The following is a 21,317-nucleotide window of genomic DNA, read 5'->3' on the forward strand; positions in this document are numbered from 1 at the left end:
CTCCCTTGCCAACGATGCCTAATACAGATCAGAGAGAATAGTACCAACATTGTAATTTAAACATAGCGAATATAAAAATACAAAGGTGATTTAAAGTAGAAGATAACTTAAGATCTTTATATAAAAATTCAATTTAATAGGGGTTCAAATTTTCTTATTTTAGTTGTTATAAGTTTATCTGATTAAGAAAATGTTAAGATATTACTTAGAAAAATTAAATATAAAAATCTATTCGAGATTTCGTCTTTATTCCATTACGATTGCAATATTTATTTTGTTTTTGATTGGCATTACTGTCATTAAATTGATATTGTTGGACCAGACGAGTAACTATTGGAAATTTTACTTGAGAACGACAGAAAAGTATGTTAAATATATTATATATTAACTAATGTTAATTAAAGAATAATCTCTACTACACTTGCACCTTAGAATAATATTGCAAAAAGCTTCATTAAAGGTATAACATCTCGCCTTATCGCCTCCATTGATATCAGGAGAGCTGGTTCGTTTTTTGTCCAGAAGATCGGAATTGCGATTCAACGGGGAAATGCTGATAGCATTCCTACTACCACTGCATGTGTTCAAGATTTATTTGGTATTTTTTTTTAATTTATATTTGTATATAAGGACAAAGAATATTAATTAATGTGCTATTAAATTTTACTATAGTAACATCCAATAAGTATTCTATTCTGTGCTCAAGATGGGATGTCAATTGTCAAATGGATTGTCAATTTAAAAAACAAAACAACGTGTGTTAATTTTCATTTTGAATTAAAAATAATATTTATTGTATTTATAAAGACAACAATATAATTAATAATGAATGAAAATGACGAGAAACCGTTCGCAGAGTTAGGTGTAAAACAGTGGCTTATTAAGCAGCTCTTTAGCCTTGGTAAGTTAAGAGCAATATAAAAGTAAATAGAGGTTACTACGTAAAATTGATTGGAATACATCATGCTTTAATGTATTTTTAAATTAAAATGAAGGTCTGGGTCTATACAGTACATATAACCTGATAATTATAGTTAAAACTTGATAGCTTTGATACAGTTAAGCGCCTCTAAGCTTTCAAGATTTCTGAGATTTCTCGTGCAATTTTTCTTAAGCAAAAATGTTTTTGTCCAGCAATAGGTATACTTGTAGTATGTTACTTACCTAAAATAATATAATCTGTACATTTTATGGGGTGTTGATTGGAATTTTTAAGGTATCAGGAGCCCTACTCCTATCCAAAAAGGCTGTATATCAAAAATTCTTGAAGGACATGATTGTATAGGAGCAGCGAAAACTGGTTCTGGCAAGACTTTTGCATTTGCTCTTCCAATTCTTCAAAACTTAGCTGAGGATCCTTATGGCATATTTGCTTTGGTACTCACACCAACACATGAATTAGCCTATCAGGTAACACTTAATATATTTCATTAAACAATTTATGCTCATTCATGCTTATCACACCAATAGTCCAATTTTAAATTGGGTGTATCTTAAAAGTGTATAATCAAGTATATCATAAACTTGTTTAGTAAATTTTTATGTAAGTATTGTTTAAATATATATCTTAATGTGTCCCTAATTCAACTGGGGTAATTAAAGGAAAAAAAAAGCTCTAATTAAAATGACACATATTAAATCATCATAAAAAGTAAAGTTAAATGGAATTTAACAATATCCTCTTGAAACATCTTACTGCCCTTATTTCATGACTTTCAGGTATTTAACTAATTTCCCTATAAAAGAGTACATCTACACATTGTACATGGTATAATAGGCAAATGTATGTACATAGTATAAATGCCGTTTTCAAGCTGATTGGTTAAATTAGAAATAATCTTAAACAATTATCTGACTACTAACATCTTTTCATATGTAAATATGTATATTATTTGTTTATCCTTCTATACTTAATATAAATATATTACTAGCAAGAAGCAGTCGGTCAGTATGATTACAGAGAACTACTCAAAAACTTATCACAATGAAATAACTATATGTAATGTTTCTAAAATTAACTAGGTATCTTATGGAATCCTTAAAAAGGCACAAATTCTGTTCCAGACTTTTAGAATGATATTAAGTTTAACAAAAAATCCCATTTCATCAATTAAATGTATTGGAGCCATAATAGTAATATTACATATAAGAATCAATGATCATAATAATAAAAATTACACTCAATTATAACTTTTTTATTCCAGATAGCTGATCAGTTTCAGATTTTAGGGCAGCCATTAAAACTTAGAGTATGCATTGTGACCGGTGGATCAGACCAATTAGAGGAGTCATTGAAGCTGTCAAAACGACCTCACATAGTGGTGGCCATGCCTGGTCGTTTAGCGGATCACGTCAGTGGCTGTGACACTTTTAGCTTAAAGAAAATCAAATATTTAGTATTGGATGAAGCTGATAGGTTAGATTTAATTTAATATATACTAAAAAATAAACTTTAATAATATTATACATTAAGTAAATTTAGTAATATTACATATAATTATGAGACTGTCGCAACCACCAGCTAAACCAGTGTTACATTCAGTTTGGTGACTTGCAAAGTCGCAAATAACTATAGAGTAACTAAAAATAGGCATTTATTTTGAAATCATTAACCAATTTTATTAATGTAAATTATATTATATGTAAATTTAAGTTGGTACAATTTTTGATACTCATAACCTCGGGTTCTGCAGTCCTATAAACTAAGTCAAAAATATAATGTGTACATTGATGTTGTTTACAATAAATAATTGCATACTTAAATTTGACTTAAATTATTTTCAACAGGCTTTTCAGTGAATCATTCGAAGGAGATCTGGAGACAATTTTTGCTGCTTTGCCAACAAACAGACAAAACTTACTATTCTCTGCCACAATAACAGATGATGTAAAGGAATCTAAGCTTCTTCCACTAAATAAAGAAGTAAGTTAGACAAAAAATATTAATACAATAACTTAAATTATTTGAGTTATTGAAGTTGAATTAAAGACAACACTACCCGCATAGATTAATAATAAATAAATATAGGCAGTACCCATATTGATTAAGGTCAATCTATTGTCAAAGTTATGTGTTACGAAAGTAAAAGTTCAAAATGTTAAAATTTTCAGAAACTCATAACATGGTTGGAGAGTGATCCACAGCTAACAGTTTCTACATTAGATCAGCGATATGTTGTGTGTCCAGCCTATGCTCGTGACGTCTACTTAGTACAAACTCTTAGGAAATACCGGGAGACAAAGCCTAGTTCACACATTATTGTGTTTACAGATACTAAGAAGTAAGTTGTATAGCGATAATGATTAAACTTAAAAAAATGCCCTTACAGATTTAATTGTGAGTATACCAAACCAGAGGCGCAGTCTATACTCGTCACTGCATTCATCTAAGTGACATCACAATAGTTTGCTTATGCGTTTTTTTGAGGGATCACTTGTTACTAAGTGTTATGTCATTATAGACAAAGGATTTAATAGTTTACAAATTGAATCTATAGATGATTAATTTTATTAAAACAATTTTATTTAAACAAATGTAATAAAAAATTCATATTTTTTACAGAGAATGCCAAGTACTGTCAATGATGTTGAATGCCATAGGAATGGACAATGTTTGTCTGCATGGGTTCATGCGACAGAAGGAGCGCCTGTCTGCGCTCACACAGTTCCGTAGCAATCTCAAGTGTACACTGATAGCTACCAACGTAGCGGCCAGGGGGCTCGACATACCATCAGTTGACTTAGTTGTTAACCATAAGTTACCATTGGAGCCTAAGGAGTATATTCACAGGTACAAGAAAATGATCTATTATTATTGACTTTATAAATCCAAAATATAAAAAGAAATTTACAACTATCTTTCTATCCATATCTTTAAAATGCGGTTAGTTATCTTTTAGACTCTCAACAAACTAATCAGAAATAATCGTATCAGAATTGTAATGCAATAGGTAGAAAATAGACTATAACTACTGAAGTTCTTGTCGGTTCTTCTCTGTAGAATCTACATACGGAACCGGCGCTATAATATTTCCGATCCAAGTATAAGTCAAGCACATTAGGCCAAGCACTTCTGAATCGACATATCGTAATAAGAGCCTACTCCAATAAAAAAAAATATATTTTATTAGAGTCGGGAGAACAGCTCGAGCTGGACGCAGCGGTATGGCGGTGTCGCTTATAACTCCATACGACATACTGCGGCTCGGCGAGATTGAAGACCAGATCAAAACCAAGCTCAGCGAATATAAAATTGATGGTATGACAATATTTTTCAAACCCAAAGCACATAAGTGTCAATCTCTTATTCCGGAAATGTTACTGAGGTTTTCTTAACAAAAATCTACTTTTTGTAAAAGTGCACCATACATTTTAATAAGAGTAGTCTAAATAAATCATTCAGGTTGGCGTACAAATTGGGTACCACCTTACTACGGAAAAACATTTTAAATTTGTTCTGTTAACGGTACATGGATGAACAATGTAAATAACGTATTCGAAGAATGAAGAATCTGATTATTTATTTGATTATTTTAATTTTACAGATGACGAAGCAGTTAAAGTGTTCACGACGGTCAGCGTGACGCGCCGGGAGCAAGAGGCGCAGCTCGACAACGAGGAGTTCGAACAGAGGAAGCGGAACTACAAGGTCAAGCGCTGGATCATGGCGGGAGTCGACCCTGATGCTATGGAGGCTGGGTGAGGACATGTATTTTTGAAAAAATATAATTGTTTAATTTGCTATTGATTTTGGAATCATTAGCATTGTAAAGCAATGCATCGTCTCGTGAATATCAATTATAAAATAATTAATTATTTTTATTCTGTCAGATTTGAAGAAATGCGTAGAAAACGTATAAAAGCAGCGAAAAAAGCCAAGTTGGCTAAAATAAAAGACATCCAAGCCCAAATTAAGGCTGGGGAAACAGGAAGTCAAGACACTAATCGCCTTCAACCGAGCGAGTCTGAAGATATCGATGCGAATATCAAAACTGGTTTGAAAAAAGTAAATAAAAGTCTCATGAAGAAAGACGAAAGATTCAAAGACGTTATAGGAAAAGTGAGCAAAATTAAGCGTAAAGCGGAAAATATGAAATTGAAACAAAACAGCCGAGAAGAGAAAGGGTCAAATACAAAAAAGAAAAAAGTAATAACTAAATGAAAAAAAGGTTTATTAAAATTACTTGGTTATTTTATTTTAGAGCGTGTTCTTTTTATTCCTGGGGAGGAGGATATTTTAACAATTATAGCAATTATTCGACCTTCAAATATTTGACTACCAAACAATTTATCTTGTCATTTTCGAAAAGTAAGTAAGTAGTTTTGCTTGGTAAGCATTGTTCATACTTCGTAGTCATCGGCACCTAAAAATATTACCAATCCTTACATTGTCAATGTACCGCTAGCTTTGAGAATGATTGATAAGGTGATATGTCCCAGTTCCACATATTTTTTGGAAGTGCATTAGAATATATTAGGCATCAAGAGCAATGACAGTTGATGATAATTTTTCCAAATTTGAGTTTAAAATTATGATAAATTTATGCTTAATTATATATTTAAATGATTTGTGATCAAGAATTAAAACAGTTGAATTTGGATTATATTAATTTGAATTTCAACCTTGACTTCGACAACCCAAACGCAAAAGACTAGTCTAATTTGCTTATATGCTATATATTAAAATATACTTGGCATAACAGTTGTATGGTTAACCAGTGCGGTATCTTCTTCCAAATTCAGTTTAGTAATGTCAGGAAGAGGAATAGAAAAACAACATGCTATTGGATAAACAATAATTTTATTATACAATGTATAATTAAAAATGAATACAACAATAGTTATAGACAAGCAAATCGTTGATGGCAATTGATTTGGCACAAATCAGCCGCAAAGCTTTCGTATTATATACTCGATTATATGACATAAGGCTTTGATGGTATATCTCTATTTAAACGCCTATGAGAAAAAGAGAAGGCACTAATGACCCGGAAAATCTATTTAATTACATTGATAGTGATTTAATGTGTAAGATCTATAAGTGTAGTTTAAAGTGAAGATTTCTATTTGTGTTTTATTTGAATATTTTAAAAGAAAAATAATATTAAATCTTATTTAATTTCATAAATCCGAAAATATTTGTTTATCTCGGTCATTTTAAACAAAATAATAAAGACAGTTAAACATTAAAATTACAATTTTTGACATTTGTAGTAAAAATAAAACCGATACCCACTTAAAAAATATTATAAATTAAGTAATAAAATATCTTAGAAGATAAGTTAAAAATTAAATAATCATAATCACAGATAATTATATCAAAATTATCATAAAGCTAAAATAGCCGCAAATATTGAAAATATTTTTAATCATAAATAATCAATGCTATTTAAAGAGTTTTCATAGTAGTTAATAATAAATCTATTCTTATGTGACCGTTCTAAAATCAATCTAAATTAGGGATTTTTTTTTTAATGTTCCTAGTGATTTTGTATACGATTGCTAAAATACGCATAAAACTTAAATAATTAAAAAATCAAATTCATTATTTAATAAATAAAAAAATATTAAGCTTTTTAAAAATAATAATATATTTTGGTTGTTAGTTATAAATTTTGAATCAATTTGTAAATTTATTAGGCATTAATAATTTGTAACTTTATCATGATTTCTCCCGATTGATTTTTAATTAAAAATAGAATAGAACCATACTACCTGAGTTCATTTATGTTGTTACAACCAACAATTACATTTTTAATTTTAGTTCATGTCTGTGTGTTTGTCTTAGCACCTCCATTATGCTGTTAGTAAACAAATTATATCATTCTTTACTGGGGTTGTATGCTAAACAAATACTTCTTTCTCTTAAGCACTGTTTCGATCTCAGTTAGATATTATATAGGAGATGAAGAAAAGAAATGAAGCATATTTTAGATAAGCGCTATAATTGATACTTTTTTTTTATTTTACCCTCTTGTAGAGGACTTCGTTTGCAACCAGTCTTATTTTATCAGATACGATTCAATTTAATTATGTCAAAGATATAAAACTAAATGAATTCCAAAATAATTTAAATATTTTTAAACAGGAATCAAAATGTTCTGTCAAACCAAAAAAAAACTTAAATACTTTCTAAATCATAAAAAACCAAGTGTTGCTATTTATTACAAAAGGTTTTTTTTTATATTACAAAATAATACATTTGAAATTTCGACTTGCATTTATTACATATTATTTCATGTGTAAATTCATAATAAAAACTATTTCAATAGACAGATGTTTATAAATGTGTAATATAGCAAAGTCTAGCGAAGCTTAATATACATCATTTAATTTTATTTTAATTAATAAAAGTTTTATTATTTTAATTTTATATTACATTTTAAATTGAACGAATATAAATAAAATATATATAGTTTAGATCGATTTACGATTTTAATAATAACAAATAACGCGTTATTTGAATTATAAATAATTGTTATTTTTAAAAAATACTTTTATAATAACTTATCATCTCAAGTATCACCGAGGAATCTTATAAGGCGACGGTCTGTGTTCTAGGCGTTGGGTTACTAGAAGGCGTCCAAGTACAACAAAAAAGCTTATGAACTGTGAATTATAAAAATGGTTTTATAATTGCGGTTCGTTTTTTGACAACTTTTGTTGACAAAGGGCATTTTTAATACCGCATCTACGCCGACTACCAATCTGTATATTAATACAGTTTATATAATTATTTATATTATATATGTTACCCACTTATAGTATTTTTAAAATATTATAGATCTTTGTTAGACATTTAAAGAAAAACGTTTCGAGAACTCGAGATAGCACAAAATAAAACCAATTTTTATAACAAGTTCATAATGTTACCTCGTACAGGTGTTATAGACATCACAGAAAAATAACTTAAGAATATTTTTAATGCCTTCATAGATATTATTTTTTTAACGTACAGTATATTTATACTTACACAAATTCAAGATCTACAGTCAGTGGCGTAGCTATCGTAGGGCCAGGTGGTGCAGTGCACCAGGGCCCCGGAGCTAAGGGGGTCCTCTAACCTAAGCTCTGAGAAGAGCGGTTCTGTCAACTCGCCAGCTCCTTAGGCAAGAAAATCTCGACCCTGCTCAGAAGTTTTTTTTTATTTTTCTATCTATAATTTTGAAGGGCGATATAATTTAAAGATGGGGTGGAAAGAGTGGGTGAGGGCCCGATTCATTTCCTATGCACCGGGGCCCTTGCCCACCTAGCTACGCCACTGTCTACAGTAACTCTTCAGGGATTAAACGTTGAAGTGAACATAACAATATTGAATACAAATCTTATTATTTTTAGTAAAAATATTTTATATAGACACAGTGCCGTCACATTATATATTTATATTCAACATTTATACATATAAACGAAAGTCTAAGAATATTAGCGAAATAATATACCAAGTATTTTATGTCACTCTCGGACATATTAGCTTCAGTCATTTCCGCCATAATTTTCGATGAATGGAATTATTCTTATCTGGCAATATAATGTATTAGAATATAATTTCTATTCAGACATTTGAAGTAGAGAGTTGATTGTGGCGTCCTTGTTGCCGCGGTTCGCTTCGAGCACCGATTTTATAACTTCCTTGTCGATGCTGGGGAACATTTCTTCGATCTACAAAAAGGATAATATATGTTGTTATCTTGAGTTACATTTACATTATTACATTTTGTTGGCTCGTCTGTTTGAATTGTTTCTTTGCTTCAAGTGACACACTGTTTATCTGTGTCTGAGAGGGGGATGGGGCGCCGTGGATCTACCTCTCTCAGATTGAATGTAGTTTTAGATATGTATGTATGTATGTATATGTATTTTATAAATATTTTAATAGCAATCCATCTAAAGTTTTAGAGAGGACATATACTTAAGTAGTTAAATGGGCGTGTCATAACAGTTGTGTTATTTAGGTAATTCGTAATTAGGGGTGTCATCAAAGTAGCGCTTTTATGTAAGACTTATTTTAATAAATTAAATTAGCTGGCAAAGTACGATTTCCTGAATTATATGCTTTATTGAGGTAGACATTTAATACTATTTTCCCATATACACGCTCATAAATTAACGACGTTAGAATACGAATATAAGTGTCATAAACGTAACAGCATTCGTAAGCCTTTACCTGCTGCAACTGCTCCTCGGTGACGGGCTGCTGCGGCGGCGACTGCGGCACGTGCTGCTGCTGCGGGTGCGGCGCCATGTGCTGCTGCATGGGCGCCGGGTACACGGGCATGGCGGCGTAGCCCATGCCCGTGCTCGGCACCACCAGCACGGGCGGGAACGTGGCCATGGCGGCCGGGCCCACCTACGCGCACGGACCGTTAGTGTTATTTACGGTGCAGTGTGGTGCAGTTATTGCGTAAAAAATATTTCGATTAAACACAGATTAAATGCGCTACAACTCTTTCGGAATGTATATTATAGTGATCAGAATCAGCAAGAAATTTCGTAGTTGATATTTTATGCATATTAGGAATGTATTAATTATTTTTAGTTTATTTATATTCAAGCTAAAAATATATATGTATTTCAAATTATTTTTTTGGCCCATGAAACACTTTGGACCTTGGAAAAATCTTAATTAAAAGTATAACACCTCGCTTTATTGCCTCCTTTGGTGACAGGAGGACTGCTTAGTTTTTTGTCCCGAGGATCGGAATAGCGATTCAAAGGGGAAATGTTAAATCAATGGACATATTTAAATAAAAATGGCATCTAAGTTTCAAGTAGTGCGACTATGCAGACCATACATTTTGGTGTCTCGATCACTCTCCTCCACTATCCCAGTCTCACATGTAGTTTTTAATCCAAAAATTCGCCCGTAAAAACTTAACTCCTAGACAACTAATTTATAGTTTTATTGATGGGATGAAGTAATGTATACTTACAGAATAGCTTAGAACGAGATTGATCATGCCCTCCATACCGTCGCCCTGTTTACCGTTCAGGGGGTACCAATCTTCGTGAGTCTCGCCCTGGAATATAAAACATATTAACATACAAACTTAAGCCTAGAAGAAGCTTCCATAAGAACATAAATATATACACCCTCTCATATAACAATGCGTTCAACGATTTCAACCCAGACCGTAAAAGTTTTATTTTACACGATATTACTAATGTATTCAAAACATTGGAGAAATGAGGAATTTAAATCTCCACACTTAATTAAGTAACTTAAATACCCGCAAAATCTCCCACTTGTTGGGTGAGGTGTCCTCTCCTGCTGAGGTTTGGAAAATGCTTTAAATGGGGGATAATATAAAAAAAAAAAAACTTAAATAAACTCAGCTTGGGTATTAATTATTACGTCTCGTTACAAGCGTTTAAAAAACAACTTACTGCTTTTTAGGAAGAACTGACAGACGACTTATTACTAACTAACTTATTAAATGTAGTTTAGATAGTTCTAACTACAAACCTTAACTATTTATAATACGCCATTTATAGGGAAATTCTCGACAAGTTTTCTTCGGGGTGGGGCGTTGTTTGCTAGGTTAAGTGAGTATGTGTAATTAGTCCACAACTGCATACGTGACATAAAATCTTCGTTCTCAAGGTTGGTACAACATTGGCGATACAAGCGATGGTTAATATTTTATACAGGGTCAATGTATATAGATAGGTGGTGACCACTCACCAATCAGACCCATTTACCAATGTATTTTACTTTTTTAAATAAAAAGGGATGCCTGAAGAATGGTGAATCCATATCTGATCTTCTTCCTTTAATAATATACGTGTTAATGAACCAACTGTAAAATATTAACGTAATGCGATTACTTACATTCAAGACAGCTTGTGGGATGGTAATGTGAGTCCAAGCGATGAGCTCATCCATCGTAAAGGAGCACTCGTCGAAGATCTCCAAGTAAATTGAGTTGACTCCGGGCGGTAGTAAGCTGTTGGGCATATTATTTATGTTAAAACTTATCGTTAAATATCGTCTTTAGGACTTTGGTTATAAATATAAAAAGTATCTTATTTTCTAATTGACACAATTAAAAAGATCATATATATTGTCCAAGAAGTCCTAAACTAGTATAGTTTAAGTTATTTAGTTGAAAATCTATCTATCACAGTTAAAGATTATTCTCTAACATTTTCCCATTAATCAATAGAGACAAAAATAAATAGATACACATAACATACGGACAACACGATTGCCAATGAATTAATAATCTTAAATATCTTAGAAATATCCAGGCTATTGCTTGTACCACTGTGGCACAATAGTCACAAGAATAACATTTTAATTCCTGACTGTTTAGGATTTTTTGTACAAAAGACATTCGAGGACATTTGTATGTACGTATACTACATCTGTCTTTGCACGTAAGTGACGTGGAGGAACACGCCGTCGTAAGTGAATAGATCTATATAGTTCAATTATCACTAATCATGCTAAGGTTCGTTAGATGTAATCCAGACGAGACATTGGAAAAAGTCTAGATCATGTGTAATATGTATGTAGTGAAATACGTAACGTTTGAATGATAACTATTCAGATGCAAGCAATTCTATCACTTTTAATAAGTTCTTTGTATATATCACGTAACTATCGAACGTATCGGTTGAATGCTATTATTTTTTTGAATTCCGTTGAAACTTCTTTCTTATTTAATACCCAGCATCGCAGGCGGATAACAGCTGGTTTACGACATACGCGTCTTCAGCTTCCATAATAGAGACATGATATAACATATATTTGATTATTGATACGTCACACGCGCCTCCTATACTATGTTGAAGGTAATGTTAGAAACATGTGCACGACCGTACAATAACCTTATAAAATTTCAACTTAATCGGATGAACGATAAGTGACACGCGAACTCATAGATTACGAACTATAACAAGACTTATTTTTATAGATTTTATTTTTTATGTATAGTATAAGTAATAACTCCACGATACTTTTAATTAAATTTTTCATGCAAATTAAATAAGTAGCTGTTTTTAAAGCACATAATATTATAAATATACAACGATTCTTTCGTCCACTTACGGCCTGTTTTATGACATTCTTGACCTAAAACGATTTTTTTTCTCATCGTTGCTTTGTCAAGAATTTATATTTACATATTTCTACTTAAATTCGCATACGAAAATATTTATGGTGTTATGCTAATTTAATAGATTTTTTTAATAGTGATCGTGTACAATCTGCCTTAGTACGTTAGTGTTTTAAATTCCTATGTAAACATAGCTTTAATTTTATTTATTCTTTAACTTCTGTGCACACCCTACTGACTACTCTCCTACACTATTCTGGGTTGGCTGGCAGAAAATGCTGTTATAGCGTTAAGTCCGCCCTCTGTACATGTTTTATTTGTACAATAAAGAATAATAAAAAAATAAATAAAATAAAACGTAATCTATAAAAGTATAATTTCTTAAGTAAAGTAACCGGGCTTTGATCTTTGCAAACCATACTCTAATACTTATTTAGTGTGTAGTTAAAATTAATAAGGCAATGTTTTTTTTTATATATAATTTGTGTAAGGAGTATTCATTACGTTTAAGTAATTTTTTTCGTTATAATTTATTGTTAAATGTATATTATTTGTTTTATTAAGTACATGTTTTATCCCATCCAATTCAAATCTTTTATATCTTTGTACCTAAATATTTCTTGCAAATATTCGATTCATTATAGTGCATGATTTTTATGAAATCTTGTTTACTGATTTTTCCTATTTTAACCGAGATACGAATACTTATGATAAGCAATTATTCATTTAACTATCAGGAAAAGCGTGTAGTTGTGCACTTTCAAGTGTTATTGATAAATTGTAAGTGCATCCGATGGAAAGAAACTTAAATCCAAGGCAAGACGCAGACGGGCAAACCAGGCTAATAGTTAGTATAGTCTATTCCGACCACAAAAGAACAAAAGCAAAACAAATAAACAACATTTGAAATCGATTTGACGCGATATCGTTGGTCGAGAGCTTGAATAATCTATGATATTATGGATTTGCGAAAAAATGGCGCATCGAACGTCGACAAAGCTGTTATCGGAACTATGTATACTCTACTCCAACCATAACACGAAAAAAACCCAATTAAACAACATTTGACAGCAAATTAACGCGATATCATTGGTTGAGGCCTTGATTATATCCACGATATTCACTATGGATATGCGAAAAAATGGCGTTTTGAACGTCGACGAAACCGTTGTCGGAATTTTGCAAGTAAAATTAAAGTGGATATACTTGAGTAGTTAAGTGTTATACTATTGTATTATAAATAAAGGTATATTAATCATAAACTCTTAGTAGTGCACAATATAGCGGAGTTATTAGCAAATAGCATGAAATACGTAAATCTAAGGTTTGTTTATCTTTTTTCCTACTTCCATTGGAATAGGCTATAACTAAAATTATATATAAGTATTATCATTACCGTCTTTACGATACAGCACATGGGGTATACAGCACTTTACGGCACATGGGGTACGTGCCCAGGGCCCCCATCCCGAGAGGGCCCCGAAGAACCAACAATTTACCAAATTAAACCAAAAAATATCTAGCAAAAAAGGCCCAAGGGCCCCAGTATACCTTGAGACGGCTCTGTATATTATAAGTAGTAAAGTTGTTTATCTTCATTCCTTCTTCGATTCGAACAGACTTTAGTCACTTATTAATTACTTATAATCCCATTATTATTACACTAGGCCATATTTCAGAGAGCGACAGATATTGAATCAGTAGGTATATATGTAGGTATATGACCCAGTGTTTATGCCGTATAAATCATACCCAAAATCGCTGTTTATAAACGCGAAAATCAACATTATTTGCAGTTATCTTGAGTTTATATATATTCTGTTGTGAATAATAACATCGTGAAATGTAAATCTGATTGTGTCAGGCAACATTTTAACAATCATGTATATCCACATTCCACAAAAGAATTGTTTACGTTGAGGAAGAAGTGGTTTTTTATTTACGGTCTATAACTGGTATATATATTTAAACTACTTTTAAAATATGTATTATATACAACTTAAGGAATATCTTTAAATAGATTTTCTGTTGCCTTGCAGAAAGATATTAGGATTATTTCCTTCTGAAGTCTAATACACATAAAATATTGCTCTATTATACATTAGCAATATACTAAATAATTTAAAGGCGTAGATCATTCTGTAATCAGCCCAAACATAATAACTGGGCAATTTCTTTAATTCAACATATTTTACGGATATACTTACCAATGTATAACTTTATTCCATCGAGGCGTTTTGCCGCCGCTGGGGTCTGTTTGAGTTTCATAGATACAGTGGCCGACACGCAGCCGCACATATGGATCCATGCGAGTGAGACCTACGCAAGGAAATGATTTATTAATTATCGCCGTGTCGTCTTCGTAAATATTTCAACCATGGATTGAAGTAACCTCCTACGTCATGTACGAGTTTAGCCGGGGTGACAGTAACAGTCTTAGAAAGACCCAATGTTGGGCTAAGGCATCCTCTCCTTTTGTAAAGAAGGTTTTGGAGCCATCACGCTGTTCCAATGGTTTATGAATACACTTGTTGGCAGAATTTCATTGAAATTAGACATATGTAGATTTTCTCACGATGTTTTTCTTGACCGTTAAAAACGAGATGATTTATAAAAATAAATTAAGCACACGAAAGTTAAGTGGTTTGAATTTTGGGTTTGAATCTAGAATCATCGGTTAAAATGCATGCGAGCCAATATCCACCGTCGCCCATTGACACCTGCAACCTGTGAGTTGCTGATGCGTTTCCAACCTAGGAACACTGATAGAAAGAACCTGTAACCATGGTGTTTCAAAACTGCCTCATTATAGGGCATCAGGAAATCCTCACAGAGGAGATCATTCCACAATCTGCGCTTTCTAACCACTGGACTATCTCGGCTCTCATCAAGCCAGGGTAAGTTGATAGTTAATTACAATAATAATACAGATATTTATACCAAAACAAGTTATACAAATAGATCGTACGAATATCGGCCTCACCACTAAACGGCAATTTAATATCAATGAATATGACCTTGTAACTTAATGTAGGAAAACGAAAAAAATTCGCTCATAAATGAATAGACGAATAGAAATTGATCCTACCATTGTAATTCATAGCTTGTGTACTATATCGATAAAATGAAAATTTTAAATTAATTCATTTAATAAAGATTTGATAACAATGACTGCTGATTCGATTACACCTATGATAAATATATGCATGACATAATTCTTTTATTAGTTGATAAAGTATTTAAAAAATAACTAGTCTAAGTTATCGTCGAATATAACTTAACTTAATTTTTTTTTAAGAATTACTTATATCACGAGTCACTTTAAGACTCGAGACTTCATATCGCAAGGCGTCTCGTACACCATTACGCTATTAACGCTTCTTGATTTCTCACTCTCTTTAAAAACAATAGAAATGTCTATACTAATATTATAAATGCGGGAGTAACTATGTCTGTTACCTCTTCACGCTTAAGCCGCTGAACCGATTTAGATGCAAATAAGTTATAGAGATAGTTCCTGGAAAAGGACATAGGCACATTTTTTAATTCACCCTCGAGGGTTAAACTAGGGGGCGTGGGGGGGGGGGCACTGTTTGTGTGCTATAGGTAAAGTTGTATAAATTTCGCGTGGTTCAGCTGGATGCAATATAAAAATAAGATTTTTATTTACAATATCATTCACAAGTATAAGATGGTCGTTGTCAAGTTGAAAACTAATTTTATCATATTATTATCGCAATAAGCTTTAATATAGTAATTATCAAAATAAATACATATTTATAGTCTAAGTAAAAACAAAGCCTATTCTATTTTAGCCCTTTTGTTACATAAGTCTATTTTCTTAATAGTCAAAATTAGGCATTGAACAATGTAGAAAAAAATGTTCGTCTAGTGTATACTAAAACCAACACAGCTAACTATTTATTACATTTATTCTATTGTGGCCAATTACAAATTTTACTTAAATACTCAGAAAAGGTTAAAGAAATCGACAAGAGTCATACTTAAAGTCTTAAAAGTTATAATTTTTCTTTAAAATACAAACTTAAGCCAAATATAAATCAGAGATATATATAAACATATAGATAAATAAATAAAAACAGATATTCTGTTAAAGGGCAGTTATTATTATACCCTGCCAAACCAGTTATTCACTTTTTGACTGTCGCCTAGAACGGAACTGTTGTGGATTGTGATAACAAAATATATACCAACTGCCTGGGGGACAAATCAATTGACGCGTAACGACTGTTGACCAGTTCGACTTATTTATATCGATTACATACGATCTCAATTAGATTCCGATTCTTCTTTGACCGAGCCGCAATAGGCTATTTGACAATGCTAGAAATAAAGTGTCAATTATTGTAATCAGTATATATTATGCGTTTAAAAATTGCTATTTATTAACGAAAGTTGAAAATAACAATTATCTTTTCAAAAATCCATTAATAAAACAAAACGCTCCTGATTGGTCGGGCTTATGATGACGTCATTTGCTTGTTAAACTCGTTTGCATGCTGTATGTGGATTATATGTGCCACAGATTACGATACAGGCTAGTGACGACACCAACCCCATTGCAGCGCCATATTGTCAAAAATATTTTAATATGGAATTTTTAATTTGATATTTTTCAGCAATTATATACTGAGTAGAATTAAAACAAAAACAACTTTTACTGGTTTCCTTAACCTCTACTAAATAATATAAAATGGATTTTAAAAACCAGTCAAATAGCCTATTGGATCGATGCGTAGAATAGGAAAATAGTTGAACAGAAACGATTGATTCGATTCGATTGCGAAATGTTGTATGGTTAGGTTAGGATAATGGTTTCTAAAGTTAAATATTGTCGCAATGATATCAATGTCACTGAATAAACTTGCAATTTTAGTTAGTGAATCCGCTAAATATGTTCGCTTGGTAAGTTGAAGTAGAATTTAGTTGTGTTGCATGGTATACTTAGAGTGAATACCGAATATTCGGTAAGGTAAATTGCGTGCCCGAATATCGATTTTTTACTTATATATTCGGTATTCGACGGACGACGGACGAGCAAATGGGCCACCTGATGGTAAGTGGTCACCACCACTAATTATTATATTATTATATATATTAACTATTCATTACTTCTCCAATGCGCCACCAACCTTAGGAACTACAATTGAATGAATAAACTTCCAGATAACGTCATAATTATATACTCTTGAATAAATGTACTTGCGAATCATTTTATTGGCTTCTTATAATTAACAGCGCGTAGTGTGTGCCCTTATAGATTAACGACAGTAAGAGAGTAGAGATAATATTTTAAGAGTATCAATTGAATTCTTACAAATGCAATTTCACAGACAACAACATTGTTATTTAACAAACTTTGGTACTTTTTACAAGTTTTTAAATTGCAATGTATGTTTTTTTTAGGTGAAATCTTGCAAGCTGAATTACGAAGAACCTGAGTTCGATGACGATGAATTTGAATAGCCAGTATTAGATTCTACACCCAAGATTGGCTCCAGGCAAAGTTACTGTTTAACGATCAACACACGACACGAAATTTTGTAAATAAAATCTTGCTTTTTTTTTTCTAGCATTTCTAGCATGTACATAATGTAGTTAAGCGCAAAATATTCTGCCAATGGAATGTATGTTGCCTATTTTGTACTTAACATTTAATTAATTTTTTTTATTTTTCGTTATCGTATTTTTTTATTTATAAAGGCTGACTAGGAAATAAACCTCAAGTACTAAATGAATAAATCCACTAACTCAGATTGGAGCAGCTTGTTGGAAAAAGCTATTAGCCTTACTCTCAAACTAGTAAAAGGCCTTAGTCCAGCAGTGGGATAATTGCAGGTTTTTTATCAATAAACCACTTCTTAGAGTGTCAATGCGACGCCAACCATAAAAACTAAGATGTTATATCCCTTGCTTGAATGATTGCACCGGCTCATTTATTCATGCCCAGCTCTTTTAAAAAGTTTATTACTGCTAAATTAATAAATAAATCTTGATTGATTGTCTTGGCTCGGGTTCCATCACATGACTGATTGAACACTAATTTAGAAAAACAGCATTATAAATATATTTATTTAAAAAGAGCAACTATGCGAGTTTCTTGCCGTTTCTTTTCGCTGGAGGCCGGTGGCCGGCCGGAACGGTGGTAGTTTTTAAATATTGACGATTCAAAAACGCTTTATTGTAAAGTTTACTTGAATAAAATACATTTGATTTGAAACCAGAAAACGTCGATATATACTATTGTTGCGTGGCTAACGATGACAGCCCTACGACCAGGCAAACAGAAGGACAAACCTTTGAATTCTGGAAAGTTCGTATTATGTTCAAGTGTTTACAATATTTATCAAAAACTACGAGTAAAGAAAATAATAAGTTTAATATGACGTGCCTATGTTTGCATGTTCATTCACTCAATTTATATTTAATACAAAGTTAAATTAATAATTGGCATATTTGATTTGCGTAGCATAATGAACAAAAAATAGGACTGTAATCAGGGATTACCATTAGGGAACACCATGTATATAGGGATCAGTAACCAAAAAGTTAATATCTCTTACTTGGCCTGCGATGCAAGAATAAAGTTAAAATAATGCAAATATTTAACTCGCTATGGAAAAGTATTCTAATAAAAATCAAATTGTAATTTATTGTTAAGATCAATCGAAATCCATAATGTATATTTATTTTTTTTTCACTTTGAGGAAATTTATAAACACCATTAAAATTAAGTCGATTATTACCCTACTTCAAAAATGGTACGTAATAGATATATGTATTTGCAAATATTTTAGAGAGCAATTTAAATTGAAATATTTATACTTCTGAGCGAACTGACTTATTGGTACAATTTCGTAATACATTTTTTACGAATAATATTCTATCATATAACATCGAAATTACTATTAAAATAATCTCAGACAATAGGGTATTTTCGGTAGCGAAAAATAAATTGTTTGATAAAAATTTAAATATATGTAGAAATATACTTAAATATTTTAATTTTTGGTCATAAAAGCACATTATTATATTAAAATTAAAAGTAGTAATTTTTAGTCTATATATCACGTGACCTAAAACACGAGCCGCCATGGTGTGGCGTCAGATAGGCAAAAACTGTCATTTCAATATTATCTGGGACTTTGATAAACTACTTTTCTGGAGTTTTAATGCAATTTTTTTTATATACTAATATAAACATATATATATAAAACTCTTAGGATAGCGATTGTATTTTATTATTTTCCCAAAAACCCCGAATATTTATAGCTGTTAACGTTGATGAGTGCCGGTCGTACGTACACAACTGTTGTTTTTATCAAAACGACTGACAGCGTTTTTGCGGGACTAAAAAAGGTTTAAAATATAAATTAATTTTATGACAAGCAAACGTGTTTATTTTGGCGAAATATATTTTTTGTGGGTAAATATGTATCTACTAATCAAATCAATAAAAATGGATGTAAAGCATATGTGTATTTATACATGAGGGTTAATAGTAATTTCATCTTTCAGTGGTGGCACTAGGGCAATATTCATAGTCTTATATGTCAGGGGTAACTGGCAAATGCGTTACCAGATCATAAGTGGTCACCACTGCCCAAATAAATTGACATTTTACTAATATAAACGTTTATGATAAAAAAATATCTCTCTTATAAAATAAGCACTTACCATAATTTTTTACAAGCTTAGCCTGTGCAATTGTAACGCTGAGCCTTGCTGTTAGCGGTGGTCCTGCTGGTGGCATCTAGATAACATTTACAATACATTCATTTAATGAACAACCTTTACCAGACTGGAATTCGTTTAGAGTTTTACTTTGCAAAAAATACGTACATTTAGTTTAATTACAATAATTATGCATTAAAAATACAATTTTAACAAAGCAATTGAATTTAAACCTTGAAATTTAGAATGTTATGTCTATAATTACACTGGCTCACTTATCCTTCCAAACGAAACAAAGCAATATGTAGTACAGATGTGTAAGTGAGTGGGTGGCCTGATAAGGCTGTGTAAAGCCCGGTAAAATACCCACAAGTATTTAATAATATATACCAATATGTACGGTGTACTAAATCCAACAAGTAGTTCTTAATACACATGCCACATGGTATTTGATAATTATTGTAGAATACAACCAAAGGATTCATAATTCGTATATTTAACAAATATGTACCGTAGCACCACAGAGCTGTTGTTGCAGAGCAAGCGCAGCCTGATAATCAGCATCCAGTGTGTCAGTTGTTCCATCAGCTCTCAGGAACCCAGAGGGCAGAGGCCCCAAAAGTACCTAAAGATAACACAATTTAACTTTATGTAAGTTGGTTTAATCCAATATTAATAATTTAATTTGAAACTTTTGAGGATGTTAGATCAGTGATTGATTATTACCTGATGATGTTGAAATAAAATTTATGAAATGTTGCATAATATTGTCAGAACTTTCAAATTTAACTACTTTAACCTTTCATTAATATAAGCAAAAAATAGTAATGTTTTGATTATTCATGCTAGTTAAACATTGTTTACCAAAACAATGTTAAATGTCTTAACACTTGTTTCAAGAGGTTTTTTATTTTAATGTAAATAATAAGAGGGATAAATAAATATTAATCATAGTTCTACTAGCAGTTTATTCAAAGAAAGGAGACAGTTTATGCTAATTTGTAAAAATTAAATAGCAATAAAATAATACTGTTGACTAAAGAGTAAAGTACATTATTTATACCTACTGTGTGATAAAAATGTTAAACAAAGAGAAAAGTATTTAAAAATAGTGTAGTATATTATTTTGTTTTGTAATAAAACATTAGTCTATTATTACAAACGAACACGCAGAACGATCGAGAAAAAAAAATGTTTTTGTTTATCACATAGAAAACGTGTCAAAAACCGGTTGACAAAACATGATACCTGGTTAAATTATATTCATCTGTGTTGAGATAAGAAAGCAAAGCGTAATACTATGAATCATATGTTATAAGTATGTAGACTTATTTAATATTATTGCTCATGAAATATGGACTCACCCTTCGTCTACGTTCCTCGTTTCTATCATTGGGCTCAGTAGAAGTCATTATTATTGTCTCGGAATAGAGAAATGTCTTAAAAACTTCTGAAAAATATTTTTCAGTAAAATAAACTTATTTCCGAAATCGACTGGTTTTTACAATAGATTAAAGATGACAACGAACTACGAATGAAACCTTTATGTCAATTGTCATATCACAT

The 21,317-nt window shown here is 31.5% G+C and overlaps 2 protein-coding genes across 2 annotated transcripts; one reads left to right on the plus strand and one right to left on the minus strand.

Annotated features, from left to right (window-relative positions):
• The first annotated feature begins 747 nt into the window (after positions 1-747).
• Positions 748-5,511, plus strand: LOC125072309 (probable ATP-dependent RNA helicase Dbp45A). Its single transcript, XM_047682887.1, has 9 exons — positions 748-901; positions 1,217-1,410; positions 2,205-2,416; positions 2,788-2,923; positions 3,112-3,281; positions 3,563-3,790; positions 4,131-4,258; positions 4,545-4,698; positions 4,831-5,511. Exons 1-9 carry the CDS (start codon positions 826-828, stop codon positions 5,159-5,161), a joined length of 1,629 nt encoding a protein of 542 aa, XP_047538843.1. The 5' UTR covers positions 748-825; the 3' UTR covers positions 5,162-5,511.
• A 2,818-nt stretch (positions 5,512-8,329) lies between these two features.
• Positions 8,330-21,295, minus strand: LOC125072313 (toll-interacting protein-like). The gene is made up of 8 exons (XM_047682897.1): positions 21,116-21,295; positions 20,263-20,376; positions 19,755-19,830; positions 14,264-14,375; positions 10,829-10,943; positions 9,930-10,016; positions 9,164-9,346; positions 8,330-8,658 (listed from the first exon to the last, which is right to left on the minus strand). Exons 1-8 carry the CDS (start codon positions 21,161-21,163, stop codon positions 8,548-8,550), a joined length of 846 nt encoding a protein of 281 aa, XP_047538853.1. The 5' UTR covers positions 21,164-21,295; the 3' UTR covers positions 8,330-8,547.
• Positions 21,296-21,317: the final 22 nt, after the last annotated feature.

Source organism: Vanessa atalanta, chromosome 21 (assembly GCF_905147765.1).
Source record: "Vanessa atalanta chromosome 21, ilVanAtal1.2, whole genome shotgun sequence".
Classification (NCBI taxonomy): domain Eukaryota; kingdom Metazoa; phylum Arthropoda; class Insecta; order Lepidoptera; family Nymphalidae; genus Vanessa; species Vanessa atalanta.